This window comes from Octopus bimaculoides, chromosome 3 (assembly GCF_046866305.1).
Source record: "Octopus bimaculoides isolate indiv1 chromosome 3, ASM4686630v1, whole genome shotgun sequence".
Taxonomy (NCBI): Eukaryota; Metazoa; Mollusca; class Cephalopoda; order Octopoda; family Octopodidae; genus Octopus; species Octopus bimaculoides.
The window spans coordinates 70,015,091-70,038,088 of record NC_142930.1 but is presented as its reverse complement, the minus strand read 5'-3'; the positions used below and the strand labels follow the sequence as shown (position 1 = coordinate 70,038,088).

The 22,998-nt window shown below is 37.7% G+C and overlaps 1 protein-coding gene across 1 annotated transcript in view; it reads right to left on the bottom strand.

The window, feature by feature from the left end:
* The window catches only part of LOC106877404 (wings apart-like protein homolog), a 215,924-nt gene that overhangs the window by 31,437 nt on the left and 161,489 nt on the right, over window positions 1–22,998 (bottom strand). Inside the window, exons 7-13 of the mRNA XM_089349203.1 lie at window positions 17,755–17,982; window positions 14,298–14,412; window positions 13,485–13,591; window positions 6,904–6,980; window positions 3,717–3,877; window positions 2,106–2,221; window positions 246–380 (exon numbers count right to left, since the gene is read on the bottom strand). Of these exons, the coding sequence (XP_089205329.1) occupies window positions 246–380; window positions 2,106–2,221; window positions 3,717–3,877; window positions 6,904–6,980; window positions 13,485–13,591; window positions 14,298–14,412; window positions 17,755–17,982 (939 nt within the window). The remainder of the gene's footprint in view (window positions 1–245; window positions 381–2,105; window positions 2,222–3,716; window positions 3,878–6,903; window positions 6,981–13,484; window positions 13,592–14,297; window positions 14,413–17,754; window positions 17,983–22,998) is intronic.

Genomic DNA, 22,998 nt, shown 5'->3' with positions numbered 1-22,998 from the left:
GTGTGTGTGTGTGTGTGTGTGTGTGTGTGCGTGTATTTTGGAGATAAACATATTTATTCTGCCTAGGTTACAGAGACATTTCCTTGTCATTTTCAGCATCAGAAATGAAGTGAACCAATGACTGGCTCATTGCAAAATTGTAAATCCATGTAACAAACAACACTTTAACTTGCAAAAGTATGATAAAATGCATGCATTTTTACGCCCCCACCCCCCACACATAGAAAATCTCAAGCTTAACTTACATCAACCAAAGCTTCAACAGCACCAAGTTTCTCTGATGGAATCGAACTCTCTGGAGGTCGAAGTGTTTCCATGGTAATTAGAAGACGCCGGTTGACCACACAATGTTCCACAAGATTGATCAACAAACCAAGACTCTGAAACAGTGAAGATAGATATAATGAGCTGTATGTGGTAACATGATTCTGTTGATATTACAGATCTCTGTATACATTTACTACAATACACAAACACACACACACACTGCCAATGGAACGTTAAAAGCACCATCTGAGCATAATCGTTGCCAGGGCCACTGACTGGCTCCCATGCTAGTGGCATGTAAAAAGCACTACTCGAGCATGATCGTTGCCACGAGAAAAACGGTCATTGCCAGTGTCACTGGACTGGCTCCCGTGCAGGTGGCATGTAAAGAACACCATTTGAGCATGGTCACTGCCAGTACCGCCAGACTGGCCCTTGTGCCGTTGGCAAGTAAAAGCACCCAGTACGCTCTCGGAGTGATTGGCGTTAGGAAGGGCATCCAGCTGTAGAAACTTTGCCAGATCAGATTGGAGCCTGGTGCAGCTTTCTGGCTCGCCAGTCCTCAGTCAAACTGTCCAACACATGCCAGCAAGGAAAGTGGACATTAAACGACAACGATGATGATGATGATTTACATACGTACATAACATACATACATAAATACATGTAGTGGATAAATACTAACAAGAAATGCTGCGAGGGGGTTAGTAGACATCCTACTGAAGTCAAATTTACATTTTTACATTTCATCTTCTCTAGATTAATAAAATAAAGTATCCAGTCAAGTGCTGGATTTGATGTCATCAACTAATCTCTCCTTCAAAACTGCTGTTTTATAAATGATCATTATTTGCTGTGGATGCATGCGTTTCACAGAATTCCATTTATGTAATTTCTTTCTTGCACCACCACCACCATCATGGTTTTTAATGCCCACTCTCTCATGTTCACATGGGTGTAAGGCGGAATTAGTTAAGATTGAATTTTTCTACAGTTGAATGTCCTTCTTTTGGCAACATTCATCTGTTTCAAATCAAGGTAATATTTTCTCATTACCAGGTTTTTAAAAAAAATATTTGGTAATGAAGGTTATCACTGCTTGCACAACAGTAATAAACACGCACATGTGTGAAGGATTTCTTTCAGTTTCCATGTACCAAATCCAAGGACTGGTTGGCCAGGAGTTATATATAAAATACTTGCCCAAGATACCATGCAGTGGAACTGAACCCGGAATCATGTGGTTGGGAAGTAAACTTATCACACAGTCACACATGTGCCTCATCATCATTTAATGTATGTTGTCCATGTTTGTATGGGTTGGATGGTTTGACCAGGGATGGTAAGTTGAGGAGCTGTACCAGACTCCAGTTGGATTTAGCTGTAAATCATCAAATTATACCGTGCTCCTGTCTCTTCCACAAGCTAAAATAATAGGCTCTTTAGAACATTCTGGTTACACCCGATCTCTGCATGGACCTACACACTGCACATGCCTCTCACATCACATTTCACATATTTCCTGTCACTCAGTCCCACCTCTTCAAATACTACATACAATTCTTTCTCCACCATGTGTTCCCAAAACGCTGTAAACTTTCACCTTTTAAGATTCATTCCACTAAATCCCTCCCTCACCACCATCTGATTTAAGAAAAGACCTGTTCAGACAAAGGAAGTAATAATTCTGACACCCCACTCCACCTCCATCTCCAGTTTTCCAAAAGTCTTGTGTCACCAAACAAATCTTGTAAATTAATAATAATCATTTCTACAATGGGCACAAGGCCAGCAAATTAACAATAATAATAATAAAAGATAAAAATTGCTAAACTTACCAAAACTAATAAGTCAAACTGTTTGCACATCAAGGTGTACTGAGGTACTTGAAGGATACAGTCAAAAACTGTTTGAATAAGACCTTTCTGGGAACCAATTTTAGTGCAGCCATAATCTAAATTGGGAAGAAAGAACAGTTTTAAAGTAATAGCAATAATATTAGCTTCAAATTTTGGCACACGACCAGAGTAATAACAGTAATATTGAGAGTGGGAAAGAAAGAGTATAAAAGATAAAGAGGAAGAGAGGGGGAGGGAGGGAGGGAGAAAGGTAAAAGTGTAAAAAGTTAGAAACTGATGAAGATGTATTAGCAGCAACAAAATTGGAAACAATCTGAAATTGAACAATGAATGGCTGTTGTATTGTGGCTGATATCCTTGTCTTCATAACTAACTGCAGCATGACACCATTTAACTAACATAAGCAATTCCCCCAACAAGAAATGCAAGGAATCTAGCCTCATTCAACAGGAGAGGAACATTATTAAGAATACACATACAGTGAACAAGAATTACTTCCAGACATGACAGAGTTAGTGGAAGCACCCCAATTCTTCTTTTACTTTATAGTTGACTCAGGTGAAGTGTGTGTGTGTGTGTGTGTGTGTGTGTGTGCATGCATGCATACAAGGTGGGGCTGATGCTCACTCTTTGGCCCTTTATCATTTAAACTGGCCATATCCAGCCTTTCACATTTACTTTACAATGTTATCCTAAAAATAAACAATCACATCATTGAAATCTTGAAGCTACAAGATATTCATCATCATCAGCATCCTTTCACATCCGTTTTCCATACTGGCATGGGTTAGACAGTTTGACTGGAGTTGGTAAGCCGGAGAGCTGCACAAGGCTCCAGTCTGTTTTGGCATGGCTTCTACAGTTGGATGCCCTTCCTAATGCCAACCACTTTACATAATGTACTGGGTGTCTTTTATGTATCACTGGCACAATTGCTCTTTTACGTGTCACTGGCATGGGTGCCCTTGAACGTGTCACTGGCATGGGTGCCCTTGAACGTGTCACTGGCATGGGTGCCCCTGAACGTGTCACCAGCACAGGTGCCTCTCATGTGTCACTGAATATGTCACCAGCATGAATGTCTCTCACATGCCATTGGCGCGGATGTCTTCTATGAGTCACTGGCATCAGTGCCATTCATGTGTCACTGGCACTGGCCACAACCATGATTTCACTTAGCTTGACATGTCTGTCACCAGCATGAGTAATTCAAAACAGTGTGAATCATCATCATCATCATCGTTTAACGTTCATCTTCCATGCATACATTGGTAGGATGGTTGACAGGAGCTGACCAGGTAGAAAAACTACCCTAGGCTACCGTGTCTATTTTGGCAGGGTTTTTATGGCTGGATGCCCTTCCTAACACCAACCACTGGCAAAGTAATCTGAATGTGAAAGAGTTAAGTCATGAGTGTAGAACAGAAGACTAGTATTCTGTTCCATTGTCCACTGCGGTCACAACTTGGCAGGGTCAATGATCTGGTTAAGCAGGCAGAAATATCAGATTTTGCAAGAAACAATGGTTGAGTAAAGAACAAAGCCAAAAAAGCTAAGTGTTTGGTGAGAGTATCTAAACATTCAACTTACCATTTTCGTGTGTTAAGTTGAGCAGAACACGTAAAATGGCCAGCATGCAACTGAAGATAATCCAGCCATTGGACTCCTTATCCAATGAACTTTCACTCGGTCGATCAGGATCATCCCGCAAAGGAAAGTTAGAAATCGTACTCTGACAATGCCGCAAAGTTCTGGATAGAAAAAAAAGAAAAAGAAAGAAGACATCTAGAATGGAACAACAATTGCAATAATTTCTGTCAAGATTTTAATAAACATTAGTTCTTTATCAAATATTTAGTCCTTGACAATGTATTGTTGATTTGTTATTATCTAGCCTCATTTAAGGTAGTGAGCTGCCAGAATTGTTAAGCACGCAGGGCAAAATGGTTAGCAGCATTTTGTCTTTTAGAAATAATACATTTCTAAATCTCTCAGAGAGATTTATGCAGTAGTGATACGATGAAGTAGTTGTATGCTGTCAACTTAATGTGACAGTCCCCTGAAGGGAATAATACTACTGTTGGTTAGACCTAGGAAGCTGCACAGCTATGTGTCAAGGCCGACAGGAAGCGGTGCAGCTTCCTAGGTCTAACCAACAGTAGTATTATTCCCTTCAGGGGACTGTCACATTAAGTTGACAGCATACAACTACTTCAGCATTTTGTCTGTCTTTATGTTCTGAGTTCAAATTCTGCTGAAGTTGACTTTGTCTTACATCTTTTTGGGGTTGATAAAATAAGTACTAGTTGAGTGCTGGGGTTGATGTAATTGACTTTCATAAGTACTAGTTGAGCACTAGGCTCAATGTAATTGACTTAACCCCTCCCCCAAAATTGCTGGCCTTGTGCCAAAATTTGAGACCATTATTTAGCCTCGTGAAGCTGGTGGATTGGCAGAAATAGTAGAGTGTTCGACAAATTGCTTTATATTATTTCTCCTGGCTCTTTATGGTCTGAGTTCACCATGGTCAATTTTGCCTTTCATACTTTCAGGGTCAAACAAACACAGGGGACGATATTGTCAACTACTTCTCCCCTCAAGTTTCTATGCTTTGTGCCTAAGGTAGAAAATATTATCTAGATCTAAATCAGTTCTAGTCAAATGATATCTTTTCTTCTTCATTTCTCAGAAAGCGTTATTTTTATTTCAAGATGGTAGGATGTGGTTTTGAATGACATTTTGCTATTTCATCAGACTGAGTGATGCCGCCGCCACCGCCACCACCGCCACCACCACCACCACCACCAACAACAACAACAACAACAACAACAACACCACCACCACCACCACCACCACCACATTAGCTTGTGATTATGAGCATAACATGTATACATATATTTAGTTGTAGAAAAACATGCCCAATGTATTCTACTCATGAAAGAACAACAAAAGAAACAACCAATATCATGGCAATAAAACAAGTTCTTCTTCTTCTTTGCCACTGCTGTCACTACTACCACCCACACCACTTACTTATGATTGGTGATTGAGAGATAAGAGAGTATCAGAAAGCATGACGAGGGAAGCAAAATCATAGTAGAGAGATTTAGTGATAGAGAGATGAGTAGCTGTGATAGAGCAACAGGAAGCTTAAACAGGCTTTACTGGCTAATATGCTTAAAAGTAGATATACATAACACACAATCTCCATCATTACCATTATTATTTGCTATGCCATGCTTGCAAGAGTGGGTGGGTCTTCTCCAGCACTGAGTTTCACCAACTGCCATGATTCACTGTCATTTTTGTGAGGTCAGGTCTTCCTCACTGCATTACATCTTTTTAGTCATCTTTAACAGGATCTTGCTCAAGGTGCCACACAGTGGGACAGAACCCGTAACCATGTGGTTGTTAAGCAAGCTACTTACCACACAGCCACTACTTTTTTGTGGCATTTCAAGCACGGTCATTTCCCTTATGGGTATACAGTTTTATCTTCCTATTTACCAAAACTTCACTAAGTTTATTTTGAGGGCTCACCATTCTAAGTTTTGCTTTCAATTATGAAATTTCTTCTCTAAATCTACAATAAATTCAGTTATAAGAATTTTCTCAATCTCCAGCTAAGTAAACCATCTCTTCATGCTACTTGGTATTGTTCTGCTCTGTACCCTTTCCTCCTGATTTTCCTAGTCTGTTTCCTCGCTTTTATAGCTCTGTGGCTGTGTGGTAAGTAGCTTGCTTACGAACCACAAGGTTCCAGGTTCAGTCCCACTGCATGGAACCTTGGGCAAGTGTCTTCTACTATAGCCTCAACCAAAGCCTTGTGAGTGGATTTGGCAGGCAGAAACTGAAAGAAGCCCGTCGTATATATGCATATATATATATATATATATATATATATATATATATATATATATATATATATATATATATATATATATTATGTATATATGTATGTTTGTGTCTGTGTTTGTCCCCCCGACATCGCTTGACAACCGATGCTGGTGTGTTTACGTCCCCATAGCTTAGCGGTTCGGCAAAAGAGACCGATAGAATAAGTGCTAGGCTTACAAAGAATAAGTCCTGGGGTCGATTTGGTCGACTAAAGGCGGTGCTCCAGCATGGCCACAGTCAAATGACTGAAACAAAAGAGTAAAACAGTAATGCTCCACCACCACATTGCCTCCCAACTGGCTAGAAACTTGCAACGGACACGGATCTATTCTGTAGCCCAAGGCAGGTTGACCTGTAAAAACTGCTAGTTTTCCTCTGCTATAAACTACCATCACCTCCTCCCACCTGTCATAAGCATCATCTAATATTTTTATGAATTTATAAGCAATCAAAAGCTCTTTCAGCTTCTTTGCGGAAAGTAAATTAAAATACAAAAAATACAGATAGAAACCTGAAGAATTCTCTATCCAGATATGAAATGATGGAATAAGAGGTTAGAAGTAGTTTTGTGGCTTTAACAGGTGCAGTGTATCAAACACTAAACAATTTGCCTTGAGTGGTTAAGATATGAAATCTATTCCAGATTATAACATAATGGTGGCGATGATGGTGACATTGTTATTTCAAATTCTCTGTAAGTATCAGTTCAAGTCTTAAAACCTCATCTTCACCAGATAAAGTACTTGATCGAACAATCCTGACAAATAATTAGAGTTGGAGGGAGAGGGCGGATGTTGGGTGACAAAACAAAACAAAACAAAAAAAAAAAAAAAAAGAAAAAAATTTAAAAATCATGGAAACAAGTTTAATGACAACTTACGTGTTGAGTGAATTCACAAGTGCACATTGTTTGTATGAGATCAGAAAACTTTGATTTTCAATATTAGTAACAGTTACCTAGAAGAAAGAGAAAGAGAGAAAGCAAGAAACAGTGAGAGACTGAAGCATGTGATTATGACATTTATTGGTTATCTATATTAAATATTATACTGAAGTACATATTAACACTCGATAGACACATGCATATACACCCCCCCCACACACACACACACACGCACACACAAATCCTTCTGATAATATCCTATAAGTAACGAGCATATGTTGCGATGCTATATTCATGAGATAAGTTCATTCATAACAAATAAAGTGAAACATACATCCATGTACACATAAAAGGTTACATATGAGCATAGATACATGGTCAATAAGTTTAGAAAAGTATGGGAAAACTTGAAACATAAACAGAGCTTTCAAGGAATAATTTGAAGTACATTTTTTCCTTTTTACTATGTTTTTTTTTACATCTAAAAACATCAATTATAGGGTTGTTTTTTTTTACTTGATCAAGCTGCAATGTGAGACGAAGTGAAATGTATACAATTTTAGAAAAAATAGTATGCTTTTGTCAAGGGGTTGGGTGTACTTTGGGTTGTAATTTGGAGTGGATCAATGATTACATCACACTGTTTACATCGGTTTGCTGTGCACTGAGGTAAGATAAATTATTCAGTTAATGAATGGCATCGACATGGCAATCATTAGCTTCATCACTTTGGGAGGAAAAAAAAAATTGAATTAAAATATAAATGCTTTTGCTGGTTGTGAAAACAAAACAGTAATAAGTTTTGATTGACAAAAGTAAGATTGATGCCCTGAGATCAAATTATTGGCAGAAAGAATTTGAACCTTAAATATTAAGTGTGTGTACTTGTATGTATTCATATATTTTTACATTAAATTAAAGGATCACTCAATACATTTTAGTGAAATACATATATATTGTCACAAAGAAAAGCTTTCCTTGTACAAATAATTATAATTTTTAATAATAATAGTAGTAATATATTTGTGTATTTATATGATATAATATACATATATGTGTGTGTGCGTGTAAATATATATGTATGTATGTATATATGTGTGTGTGTGCATGTGTGTAACACACACACACAAATAGCAACAAGAGAGAGAAAAATCAATCAGTAAATCCTACTCTGCTGAAACAGTGATTAAAATAAGTTCTACACCAGTTTACAACATTGCTATATTGCCACATGCTGTGAGTTGAAAAAAAAAAAATCTGGTTGTTTGTCTCTAGACTCCGCAATTCACCAACAATTAATATTAAACATTATAATTTTCACTCGAGTGACAAAAGTGCAAGTGTTATCCTTAACTTAGAGATCACTTGTGTATTTAATTCCATATCTCTTTCAAATTTTTTAGTGTTTGCAAACAATTCATATCTACCACGGACTACTGTTCCGCCCTTTATACCCTTGTTCACTATTCACCACATTCACCTATCTTTAATCATCCCTTACCCTCTCCACGCACTCCTTCAACCCCTGCTTATTATCCATTTTAATCTTTTGTCCTCTGTTTTCTTCTATTTGTCTTCCTGTATCTTGCCGACATACTAGTCCCAACCATCTTTACCTCTCTTTCTGGCACTACACTAACTATAGCCACCTACCCTCATATAATGTAAAGGTAGCCTTATATCTCCTCTGCAGCAAAAAGTCAGTTCCTATCCCTCCTTTCATATTTTAACAGCCAAACAGCTAGCACAAAGCTGCCTCCTTGTCTATCATATGTCCACCCAGTCTTTGGTCTTGCAAATTGCATGGTAACCTCACTAATGCTGGTGCTTTGAAAAAAGTAGCCAGTACTCTCTGTGAAGTGGTTGGTGTCAGGAAGGGTGTGGACCCATGAAAATCATACTAAAGCAAACAGTGGAATATAACACGCTCTCCTATACATACATACATTTCAATATGTACATATAGGCATACAGGAACACATACACAAGGATGATCTACCTGATGCCTATGGATACTATGGACTACATTGTAATCATCCCAGGAATACGGACTGTGATCTTAAAAGACGTAATCTGTGGAAACATGAGCAGCTATGCATTCCATCCAAGGATTATTGTTATTATTACTATACATATATATACATACACACACACATATATATAGTTTACGTATCTATTCACACATATAGAAAAAAGAGAAAGGGAAGAAAGTGAGTTAAACAATGCTGACACGAAAAATTTAATTGGAGCACAAAAATTGATTTATCAAGTAATCAATTACCATTTATACATAGTGATTCAATTCTGTTTAGACAATAGCTAAAGTAAGTTGCAAATCTAGTGAGACACTGGCTAAAGTAAGTTCTATTCCAGTGAGACTGTGGTGAAAGTAAATTCTACTCAGCTGAAACAGTGATTAAAATAAGTTCTACACCAGTTTACAACATTTCTATATTGCCACATGCTGTGAGTTGAAATTCCATTAAGACATTGGTTTGAACATGATATACCAGCTTTGAAGGTCATATCAATTAAGTGTTTTGCAATCTCATAAAATGTAAAACTTAATCCACTTTATGAATATTTAAGAAACTCATTAAGCAACAAACTGAATGGCAGAAATAGGAAACCACTCCCTGAATCATGAAATATCATCTCATTCTGGTCATTCAATGTAAAGCTAATTCTTTACATAAATTCAATCTCACCTACAAACCAAGATTTTATAAACAGCCAAAATAGATTAATATTTAAATTATCAATATATATATATATTGCATGATAATAATAAGAGAGGAATCTATTCCAGACTGAGACAATGGAGCATGACATGGTCTTCCAACTCATGAGATCTAGTCAAAATGTCCAGCATGGAAAGCAAACAAATGATACACACACACTAACATCAGTTTGGGTTGTAAACATAACTGAATAGACAAACAGTTAATTTATTTACATATTTCATTTTACACCACAATTTCGAAACAATAGTTAAAGGATTCATATGGACCAATGACCAGCTCCTATGTATGGAGGGGGAGGTCTACCTTATAGCTACAAGGTCCTCAGTTTGACTTCAATGCATAGCATTTTCAGTAAATGTTATTTTCTGTAACCTAGAGTCAACATACACTTTGTGCTTGAAACTGGGTAGATGGAAACAGTAAAGAAGTCCATCAAATTGTTTCCGACGGAAGTCAAAATCTCAAAAGGGGAGATGTGGTGAGAGTCGTGATACCTACTGTGAGAATAGACTTGACCAAAAACGACTATAAATAGTAGCAGTCTGAGTGAGAAACAGAGAGAGTAGGCATTAATTGCAGGAAGTTGTAAGGTGTCGTCTTGGTAATTTGTCAGAATATCGTTTGTTGGATTGCTATGTTGCTGTTATCCTGCTTCGTTATATATATTTTATTGTTACTACACGGTTATAGTGTAAAAAAGTATCATCATAATAATTAGCGATACAACACAGATATAAAAAAAAACAATGAAAATTCTATGTTGTCACATTTGTGGTACCCTAGTGTTCTGAGTATGACTTTGAACTGCATCCAGCAGTACGGCCCTGGTTCAGAGTTTTGGGGAGTGTGGAATCACCTCTTAGCCACTACTGTTCCCGGGTTTACTCTGACTCAGAGTAACAGCCCCTATTAAGGCCCCAGTTATGGGTTAATTAGTATATTAGGGTTTGCCCACTAATGGATGTGAAGACTGGATCTGATGGACTCTACAGAAAAAAAAAGATCTTCATGGTGCAAAGGAGGGGAAGGTGGCTGTAGCAACACACTGTGGAGTGCAAAGAGCAAGATGTGGCAAGTAAGACATCTTGGTTGTCCAATGCATCATGTTTCCATCCCCAGTCATCTTGAACTGGTCTTGCACTAGATTAAAGACGCTCGCAGACAAGAGAATGGGGATGACAGTGTGCAACCCTTCTTCACTTTAAACAAAGTCACTGCACAAATCATCAAGCATCTTTAAGGAAGACTTGATGGTGCTTGTTGTTCCAATGGACAAACATGTATACTCTAGAGACATGATCGTACACCCTTGGGCAGGCAGTTTTCATTTGTCAATAAAATAAACTGACAGACTGGTATCAACAGATGCATCAGTATCATCACCTTTCAGACCAATCACTTGGTGCAGCAACAACTTGTTCATCCATCAAGATGCTTTGACATCAACAGACATGCCTACTTCATCATCTACTGGGTCACTCAACAAATGCAACCACTTCATTATGTGTGACTAAATGACAATCACAATTCAGTCCCATCAACTGACTTAGACCAACATCATGTTAACAAATGTCACTCTTAAAAGCTATCATAGAAGAGAATACCAACTTTCTGTTATACTCTATGATAAAATATGTTTACAAAAAGATTACACTATGTAACATGAATTTTATCCTTAGGTATTTCCTATTTGCTTACTTCTAGAATGTAGGAAAAATAACTAATATTTCCTTCAAACTTTGCTTTTGTTACATTTATTCAAATCCCAAAGAATTCTTCCTAACATGTGGCTATGATGCTCCCTAAATACTTCTGCTCATGATCAGAGATACACATATTGTCAGCCACTAAGGTCAAGCAACTGACAAGAAAATCTATTGTATTGAGCAGAATATTTGCTAGAATGATATTTCTGAAATGTAATGGAAAATAGACCAGTTTCAAAACATTGATGTCCAGGTCACAGAAGCAACAAAGTTTGAAGGGAATAGTAGTCATTTCCTTTGAATATTTAGATAGAAGAAAATAGGAAATAAAATTACTGACCAAAGACAAAAAAAAAAAATGTTACACAGTGTTGTCAGTTTATCTTATATATATATATATATATATATATATATACACACACAAAGACTAATTTCCTACAATATCTAGCCTTAGAATCATACTTATATCTGAACAACAGTCATCACAATAAATAATTAATAGATAATACAAATATGTATCCATCTCTCTTCCTACCCCTCCTCTCTCTCTCTCGGCTGAGTAACCATGTACCTCTTCTATAGCAAGACACTCGTTTCTGCCTCTGTCATACTCTAATCTTTCATCATCTGACACAAGATCACCTCCTCTAATGCCCCCTCCCCCTCTCAAAATTCCTTGTCTTGTGAGTTACTTGGTGGCCCTGCTTGTGCTGGTGCCACATAAAAAGCATCCAGTCAAGTGGTTGGCATTTGGAAGTGCATCCAGCTGTAAAAACCATGCCAAAACTGGCTTCACCTGTGCTGATGCCACGAAAAAAAAACACTCAGTTCGCTCTACAGGGTGGTTGGTGTTAAGAAGGGCATCTCACTGTAAAAACCTTGTAGCCTGGTGTAGTCTTCTACCTGGCTAGCTCCTGTCAAATCATCCAACCCATGCCAGCATAGAAGACAGATGTTAAATGATGATGATAAGGAGGAAGTCTTGATGTAGTTGACTGACCTGCTAGAAATAGCAGCTGAATATCTCTTAAATCATACCATCTTCAATAAAGAAAGAAATACAGACTAAAGCAGTCCTAGATATACTGTGCCCAATAAATAAAGCAAGAAGGTCATAAGTTGAAAAGCCTTCAGTTTTATAAAATCTGCTGCTTCAAGGTTGACTTGGAATTAACTAGCCATAAAATAGTTCAATCAATCCTGTCATAAAGCCAATCAGAATCAAGACACAGGAGAAGAACCAATAAACAGCAATTAACAAACAGTCATTGCAAGGAGGAATATCTTGATGATATAAACCCACAAGCTATGTAAGCTTCAAAAGCCACAGAAGGGAGAGGTACTACTGTATGATAAAGTGACATAAAGTTGAAAAGAAAATAGAAAAACCCAGATGGAGAGGGACCTATTAAATCAAATTCTCCACCTTGCCACTGCCACTTCCAGGCTTCCACATAAATTTTGTTTACCAATTTCCACTCACAAAGCACTGGTCAACTGGAGACTCCACTCGAGGACACTCACCAATGCCTTGTGCAGTGGAATTACATGGTTGCAAAGCAAACTTTTTAACCACATACCATGCCAGTACCTACACACACAAACACATGTATACACAATCTCATACATACACACACATGTACAAACAGCATACACTCTCACACACGCACATGTAAATAGTATACACAATCTCATACACACATACACACTCACAAACATACATGTAAACAGTATACACAATCTTGTACACACATGTACAAACAGTATTCACAATTTCTCTCTCTCTCTCTCTCTCACACACACACACACACACACACAAACATGTAAACAATATACACAATCTCACATACACACAAAAATTTGGGAATGGCTATGTGTTTAAGAAAGTTTCCCTCGCAATTATATGGTTCTTGGTTCAGCCCCTCTGCATGGCACCTTGGGCAAGTGTCTTCTAATATATTCTTGAGTTGAATAATGCATCGAGAGCAAAATTTCAGAACTGGAAACTGTACAGAAGCCTGTCATATAATTTACTTTAACTTCTTACCACACTGCCATGCCTGAGCCTATAGTTACACTCCCACCTCTAAACCACAATGATAAAATGAAAAATTAAATATAAACTTACACTTTCCAGAACCCTAAGGCATCTGTCAACTTTTTCTAACTTCCTTCTGTGTGCATGGTCCATGGTTTTTATGTAGTGGGTTTCTAGCGACTCTACACAAGAACACACTGAAACAGAGATGGGAGGGGGGTATTATAGACATTTGTAATCAATGACAAAATGTAACAGAATGGTGGTGGTGGTGGTGGTGATGATAATGATGATAACAGGGATGAGAGAGAAAGAGAGAGATAAAGGAAGATGAATGGAGGAGGAGGGTGAGCGTGTTGGGCCTAACAGAGGCAATGTAGCCAATGCCGGTGTCATGTAACTAGCACCCGTGCTGGTGGCATGTAAGAAACACCTTTTGAGCATTGGGTTTCACGGAGGCAATGACAAATGACTGAGACCTTAGGCAATATGCTGTGCTTGAGTAGAAGAACCATGAAGCCAAGTGGAATCGTAGTCATGGCAGATAAGAGGTATTATGCAACTGGCACTTGTGCCAGTGGAATGTAAAAACACCCACTAAACTCTCAGAGTGGTTGGTGTTAGGAAGGCATCCAGCTGTAGAAACCATGCCAAATCAGACCTGAGTCTGGTGCAGCCCCTCAGCTTACCAGCCCTGGTCAAATCATTCAACCCATGGTAGCACAGACAACAGATAATGATGATGATGATGATAATGAAAGAATGTGGGAGGCAAAAAATAAAAATAGAAGAGAAAGGGAAAAAAGACAGAGAAAGAAAGAGAGAGAGAGTGAGAGAAAGAGAAGGTGATAGAGAGATTAGAAACCCTGCCACCATAAACAATACAGTATTAACGTAACTTACCAGCATTAACAATATGGTCGAGAGCTCCAAGGGATCGTAGCTCATTCTTGAAGACATCTGAAGCATTACGAGATGCAGCTATAGTCAACAATGATTCCATTGCCAAATTACCCGTCTGAAAGTAAAGGCGATTCCATTATCAAAATGAATCTCAGTATAGTGATGGTAGGACAGACTGGTCTACTTAGTGACATTAGGAGACACAGAAAAGAAATTTTAATTATAATCAAGATATGGTAGAGAAATAATATTGGATAATGATTAAATAAATACTGTATAATAGCAAGCAGATAAATGCCCAAGCAAAGGTACCATGAGCCAAGGAGATAATCTCTAACTTGACATGTTAGAAATAGTAGTCATATCTCAATAGATAGATAATCTTTCAACCTACTACCACATGGGGTTGATATGTAACTGTATCTATAGATGGGTCCTCTGGTATCTCTGAAGACTAAGATCAAACCTATTGTACCTACACAGTAACTGATCCTTTCTTTTACTTGTTTCAGTCATTAGACTGTGGCCATGCTGGGGCACCACCTTGAAGAATTTTTAGTTGAATGAATTGACCCCAGCACTTTTTTTTCAAAGACTGATACTTATTCTATTGGCCTCTTTTGGCTGAACTGCTAAGTTATGGGGACATAAACAAATCAACACTGGTTGCCAAGAGGTGATAGGGGACAAACACACATACCCACAGGAGTTTGGTAAGTGGAAACACATGAAGCTCTTGGACCTTGAGTCACTCTGTTACTTTTGCTAAATATTAATATGAATTTCCAGCTGTAGAAACTCTGCCAAATCAGATTGGAGCCTGGTGTAGCCATCTGGTTTCACCAGTCCACAGTTAAATCGTTCAACCCATGCTAGCATGGAAAGCGGACATTAAACGATGATGATGATGATGATGATGATATATATATATATATATATACACACACACACACAATGAGCTTCTTTAAGTTTCCTTCCACCAAATCCACTCACAAAGCTTGGTTGGCTTGGGGCTGTAGTAGAAGACACTTTCCCAAGGTGTCACACAGTGGGACTGAACCCAGAATCATGTGGTTAGGAAGCAAGCTTCATACCACATTGCCACACCTGAGCCTGGAGCCACACCTATTTATACAATTTCCTCAACTATTGATAATTTTTCCAACATAGATAGATGGAAACTGACAAAACCTGTCATACATATATATCTGTGTGTGGGTGTCTGTGTTGTTTCCTACCATGACTTGACAACTGGTGTTGGTTGGTTTACCAAAGAACTAGTACCAGGCTTGAAAAATAAGAACAAGGGGTCAATTTGTTTGACTAAACACTTCAAGGCAGTGCTCCAGCTTGGCTGTAGCCCAATGACTGAGACAATCAAGAGATAAGAGATAAATAGGTGCAAGCCTAGCTGTGTGGTTAAGACCCTCACTCTGCAACCATGTCTTGGGTTCAGTCCCACTGCACAACATCTTGGGCAAGTGTTTTCTACTTCTACTATATCCCTAGGCTGAACAATGTCTTGTGAGTGAATTTGGTAGACAGAAACTAAAAGAAGTCTGTCATATATATGCGTGTGTGTGTGTGTGTGTGTGTGTGTGTGTGTGTGTGTGTTGTGTGTGTGTGTGTGCATTTGTCACCCTACTTCTCACTATTTGACAAGTGGTGTTGATTTGTAACTTAGCAGTTCAGCAAAAGATATTAACAAAATAAGTCCCAGATATGAAATAGGAAAAAAAAAAAAAAAAAATGGCATCCCAGTATGGCCACAATTCAATGATAGAAACAAGTAAAACACAAAAGCTAAAAAAAAATAACACCATACACACAGAAAAACACCACTTAAACTTAACTAAAAATAATCTGTAAGAATGAACTGTCATGTATTGAACTAATGAATATAACAAATGGTGTATATTTGTTAAATAATGAAAAACCGCCAATCACATGGCATTTATAAGTTTTATGTGGACCTGTCTGTTTTTTTTTTTTTAAATATATATTGCAATTAAAATAAACCGAGACACACAATTGATTCCATTGCTACAGGATCACAGTTGATGTTGTTACCCCTTTTTATACATTCTGCCATTGGTTGTGCTTCTGCTAAGGCGAAATAGAAATTCACAGCTTTCAGCTATTTGATCCTTGTTCCTATACTGGTGCTTATGAAATACGCAAAATTACAAAACTCGACATGAACTGAGGATGCATTTTATAACCTGAAAGTTGTTGTTCAGCAGCAATTTAACTCTAACAGAGCAAGCTTATGATCAAAATTGATCCATCTATGACCACCCTCTCCTTATGTTTTTTTTTTCTTTTATGTCTTTTAAAGATGATAGTATGTGATTTCAATGAATAACTTCTATTTCTAATAGGTCAAGCAGCCACGTAGAGACTTACAAATTGGTTCAAAATTAGTGAGTACTAATAGATCAGTGCATGCATTAATACAATGACTCAGCAATTAACTGCTGTGGGAGGAGTGGGGGTGGAGAGCACTGTCATCTACTAATATAATCCCATTAGTAGATGATGGTGAATCATTATATTCATTATATCACAGTAGCAATTAGCCTTTCACCTCTCACATAAGAGGATATTGACATTAAATGATGAACTGATACAGCGATCCTGTCATGCTATATAACTGAACACTGGCAATATAGAAATTTTTAACATATTCAGTAGGTATGGGTATGGGTATGTGGTTAAGAAACTTGCTTTGCAACCATGTGATTTCAGGTTCAATCTCATTGCATGGCACCTCGGGTAATTATCATCTGCTATAATCCCAGGCTGACCAATGCCTTGTGAGTGAATTTGGTAGACAGAAAACGAGGAAGACTGCTGCATTATATATATATACACACACATATATACATACACACACACACACATGTATGTAAGTATGTCTATGTGTGTGTCTTTGTGTCTGTGTTTGTCCCCCCACCACTGTTTGACAACTGGAGTTGGTCTGTTTACGGTCTGTAAACATTCCCATGACTTAGTGTTTTGACAAACAGAGAGAGAGTGTTTTCAGACATGATATTCCTCAAGAAAGATTGGTATATAAACTTCTTTCTGCAGTTAAGGGTAATGAAATTTTCAGTGGTCATATCTGATTTCTGCGGTAAAAGAATTAACCCTTTTGATACCAACCGATCTGAGACCACTCGAAGTTCTATGACATAAAGTTACAGTTTTAACATGGTCTAAATTATAATCTTCCACCAAAATTTTATGTTAATTTGTTCCAGACTACAACTTATGAATGAAAAAGTTATTTTACTAAATTCTTCATTATTTAAAAAATTAAATGAAACAAACGCGGCATATGTTGACAGAAATATGGTAACAGAAGGGCTAAACTGATTAAGTATTACCTTGAGAAACAAAACATGAAAGAAAATTTTTAAAAATAAGAAAAGAATTTGGAAGTGGAAATACTTACTGATATAGACTCGAGATCAATTTGTTTGGCCATTCCTATTTTATGACATTCTTTGTACAATTCCATCACTTTATCTTTCATCCGGACATATTCAGTGTTTTCTAAATCACTGTCACTCTCCATTTCCAGTAACTGCACAATAAGACTAAGTGTGTCCTGGCCAACATCGTAGCTGAGTCGGTCACGCATTAACATAAACATTAGGGTTGCTGTGCTCAATGCTAAACTCTAAAAGAAAACAAAAACAAGACTAAAAAAACAACACGTACAAAACAACCCACTTTAGGACAAGTAATATCAATATTGATTTCTGGCAGAAATGTTAGCACGCTTAGTGGAATGCTTAGCAGTATTTTGTCTGTCTTTACGTTTTGAGTTCAAATTCTGATGAGGTCGACTTTGCCTTTCACCCTTTTGGGATCAATAAAATAAGTACCAGTTGTGTGTATTGAGGTTGGTCTAATCAACTGGACCCCTCTCCCAAAATTTTGGACCTTGTGCCAAGAGTAGAAAAGAATATCGATACTGATTTCTAATGCAGACAAAAGATAACACATTAGATAGAGAGAGAGAGAGAGAGAGAGAGAACAAGCAATTATATCAATAAAAGTAATTGACTGGTACTTATTTCATCATCCCTGGAAGGATGAAAGGCAAAGGTAATCGTGGCAAGATTTGAACTCAATGTAAAAATCATAACTAAATGCTGTAAGCCTTACACTCTACTTACTGATTCTATTAATCCAATACTCTTAAACATAATACTGATTTCTAACATCGGCACAAAGCTAGAATTTTGGAGGAAACAGTAACGAATTAACTCAAACCCAGCATTATTTTTATCAACTCTGAAAGAATGAAAGATGAAGTTGACCTCAACATGATTTGAACTTAGAACGTAAAGGACAATGAGAATAACTACCACAAAGTATATAACTGTTCTGCCAATCCACAGACCTGAAGGTAATGCAGGTACAACATTAATGTTCTAGACACTGGTGGAGTGGAACCTATTATAATTTGTACAAATTTACAAGTAGGAACGTCAAACTCCTGTGGGCCACCAGACCAGTTTACTGGGCAGCTCTATTTTACAGTATTTTGCACAGTACAGTATTAATAAACTTAGACTGAGGAAGACATGGGATGAGGTGGAAAAATATGATCTCTGGATATTGAGTCTCAGGAAGGTGATGACAAGTGATCGAGACTTCTGACAATCTGCTGTGCCTGAGAAGATGTGCCACACTAATTGAAATCGTGGTCGTGGCTGGTGCTGGTAACACATAAAAGGCACCTGTGCCGGTGACATATAAAAGGTGCTTATGCCAGTGACACATAAAAGGCACCCAAGGCATCCAGTACACTCTATAGAGTGGTTGGCATTAGGAAGGGCATCCAGTTGTAGAAACCAAGCTTAAACAGACTGGAGCCTGGTGCAGCTCTCTAGCTTACCAGCTCCAGTCAAGCTGTCTAACTCATGCCAGCATGGAAAATGGATGTTAAATGATTATGATGATGATGATGATGTCAGTATAAACAAATCCAGCATATCTAGTCACTAAAAACTAGGCTCTGTCTGAGCATCATAATACACTCTAATATGTAAGTTCATTAGAACACATTCTAACATGCCAGCACATTTAGAAAAATACTCCCAATTATGTTTAGACATTAGAAGATATTTTCACATGCCTGTGGTTATAAGAAAATACTCCAGTTGCTAATGAAATACTTCCAACATATCTGGACACTATAAAATAGTCCTGCATGTTTGATAATACAAAATGTCTGATGGAGTATGGGAATCAAAATACAATATGAATAACAATGAGTTCCAAAATAGATTCACTTTAAAATTTAGCATAATATGATTTGGTTTTGGCTGCAAGCAACATTATCAATGTCATCAACTGGTGCTCTATGTTAGCAAAATACTGCAACAGCAGCAGCTCAATGAGAACAGGACTTTAAAAAAACAATTTGTACATCTTTTATGTAGACATCATCTGTAACCATCAATGGTTACATTATAAATAAATAAAATAAAAATAAAAATCCCTGTATAGTATGTAAAAAAAACATAAATGGGATGAGAGGAATAAAAGACAGACAAATGGGTAATGTGAGGTTCTAACAGGTAGACAAACACTTGAAAAATAATGGACAAAGTGTAAACACAAAAGTTGAGCACAAGAAATAGTAAGCTGGAAAAAAAGAAAAGCAGTAGACTCCCATTTCAGGTGAGCCCTTTGTCAAAATAGAGTAACAATCAAGATAAAAGAAATGATACTTTTATAAATAATATATTTCTAAATCTCTCAGAGAAATTTATGCAGTAGCGATACGATGAAGTAGTTATATGCTGTCAACTTAATGTGACAGTCCCCTGAAGGGAATAATACTACTGTTGGTTAGACCTAGGAAGCTGCACCGCTTCCTGTCGGCCTTGACAGGAAGCAGTGCAGCTTCCTAGGTCGAACCAACAGTAGTATTATTCCCTTCAGGGGACTGTCACATTAAGTTGACAGCATACAACTACTGAATTGATACTTATTTGACGGTATGGTAATTTGATCTGCAATTTTTGATTAGGCATGCCATTCAGAAAGTCCTGTGAGGCCAGTGTTCACTCATGACTTCCCTACTGTTTTAATGACAAGCAAAGACACCTTGGATAATGTAGTCCTTGACTGACTATGTCTGGCAGGTTAGTCAAGAGCTGTTAATATCTTTGATCCCTGAGGCTTGCTTTGTCAAGGCTGAGGTAGGGTTAAACAATACTAGCAACAACTATAAAACAATGTTAAAAGAACATACACTACTACAATCCAATGATTAAATCTCCGTCTTAGTTGGTTCAGAAAGCATTTCTATCAATTCACCAGTTCTGATAGTATAACTTTTTAGCATTCAGATTACTCTGTTAAATGTATTCTTTATTTATTCCAGTTGATTTGGCTAGAACTGGCCTCTCACACCCACTTTACAATGTCATTCCAAATATATATTATCACATCATTGAAATCTTGAATACAGGATTAATTCTAAACATTGTGAATAATTAAACATTATATTCAATAAAGAAATCTGAATGCTAAAGAGTTAATTACGCATTATCTTGTAGCTTCGAGAGTTCAGTAATGTGATTGTATAGTTTTAGAAGGGCATTGTATGGTAGGTGTGAGGGGTTGAATCTGGCTGGTTTGAACATAAAACATGCAGAATATTTGGACCTGATATGGCCAGTTTAACCCTTTAGCATTCAGATTACTCAGTTGAATGCATTGCTGTAATGCTTATTGACTCACATTGATTTTAGTTAATCATGCATCATCTCATAGATTTGACATTTTGATGATACGATTGTTTATTTTTAAAATGATAGGTGTGAGAGATCACACCTGCTGGTTTGAACAGGTAGAATACCTGGGCTGGATATGGCTGGTTTAAATGCTAAAGGGTTAATTTCATCATCATCTACTGTCTGTTGTCCATGCTGGCATGGGTTGGATGGTGTGACCAAAGCTGGCAAGCTGGGGGGGGGGGGGGATGCACCAGACGCGAGTCTGATTTGGCATGGTTTCTATGGCTGGATGCCCTTCCTAATGCCAATCACTATAGAGAATGTGCTGGATGCTTTTGTGACATTGTACAGATGCTTTTTCGTGATGTCGCATGGGTGCTTTTACGTAACACCGAATGGGCACTTTTATGTAGCACCGAATGGGCACTTTTATGTGGCATCGAATGGGCACTTTTATGTGGCACCGAATGGGCACTTTTACATGGTACTGAATGGTTGCTTTTATGTGGCACCAAATGGATGTTTTTACATGGCACTAAATGGGTGCCTTTATGTAGCACTGCATGGATGCTTTAATGTGGCACCAACTGGGTGCTTTTATGTAACACCTTCTCTAAAACTAAATATTTACCTGATCCCTTAACTGTCAATTAATTTTAGGTTCTACCCAAAACTATCTTACCAGACTGAAGAGGCTAATTTTCTTAACTGCACTTGTTCACTACTTCCAATATTATCATGTTATAACATTCTTTCACTTCTTTATCATCTTCTGTCAGCAGTAACCATGATCAAATATAGTGATAATCAACACTGTCAAGTGTAACTGAGATAAACACTATCTATGAACACTCCTGTCAGTTGTAACTAAAAATCAATGGGATCAAGTTACAACCTATAACACTGTCTGTCTGATATAACCAGTCACTTTTCCCAGATGCAACTAGGATCAATCTTATCAATAACATCTACAACTTGTCAGATGTAGCAATGATCTCACCTGTCACTGGTAGCTATGGTTAACCTTTTCGTTACTAATCCGGCTGAAACTGGCTCTGGCTCTGAGTACAAATGTCTTGTTTTCATAAGTTTTGAATTAAAATCTTCCACTAAACCTTAGTCACAATTTATGTTCCTAATACTAGCTTAATGATAACTAAGTTATTTTACTAAATTCTTTGTTATACTTAAAGTTAACTGAAAGAAACACAGAGCATCTCAAAATAAATACGGTAACGAAAGGGTTAATTACTATCAGTTATTCTTTTATTTGTCTGTCATTTGACTGTGGCCATGCTGGAGCACCACTTTTAGTCGAGCAAATCGACCCCAGGACTTATTCTTTGGATGCCTAGTACTTATTCTATCGGTCTCTTTTGCCGAACCACTAAGTTACAGGGACGTAAACACAGCATTGGTTGTCAAGGGATGTGGGGGGGGGGGGCATACAGACACCCAAACATATACACACACACACATATGCATATATACGATGGGCTTTTTTCAGTTTCCGTCTACCAAATCCACTCACAAGGCTTTGGTTGGCCCGAGGCTATAGTGGAAAGACACTTGCCTAAAGTGCCACACACTGGGAGTGAACCCAGAACCATGTGGTTTGTAAGCAAGCTACTTACCACACAGCCACTCCTATGCCTATGATCAATATTCTTAGCTAGAATTACGATACCTCCCAGTAAAGACATGAAACTCAGTGTTTAGGGTGTTGAACTTATGATCATAAGATTGTGGTTTTAATTCCTGGATTAGGCAACATGTTGTGTTCTTGAGCAAAACACTTCATTTCATGTTGCTCCAGTCCAATCAGCTGGCAAAAATGAGTAATCCTGCAACGGACTGGATTCAGGGAGGGAATATATATGCCATGAAACTGGCCCTTATGAGTTGGTATGACTCCAGAAGGTAACTTTACTTTACCA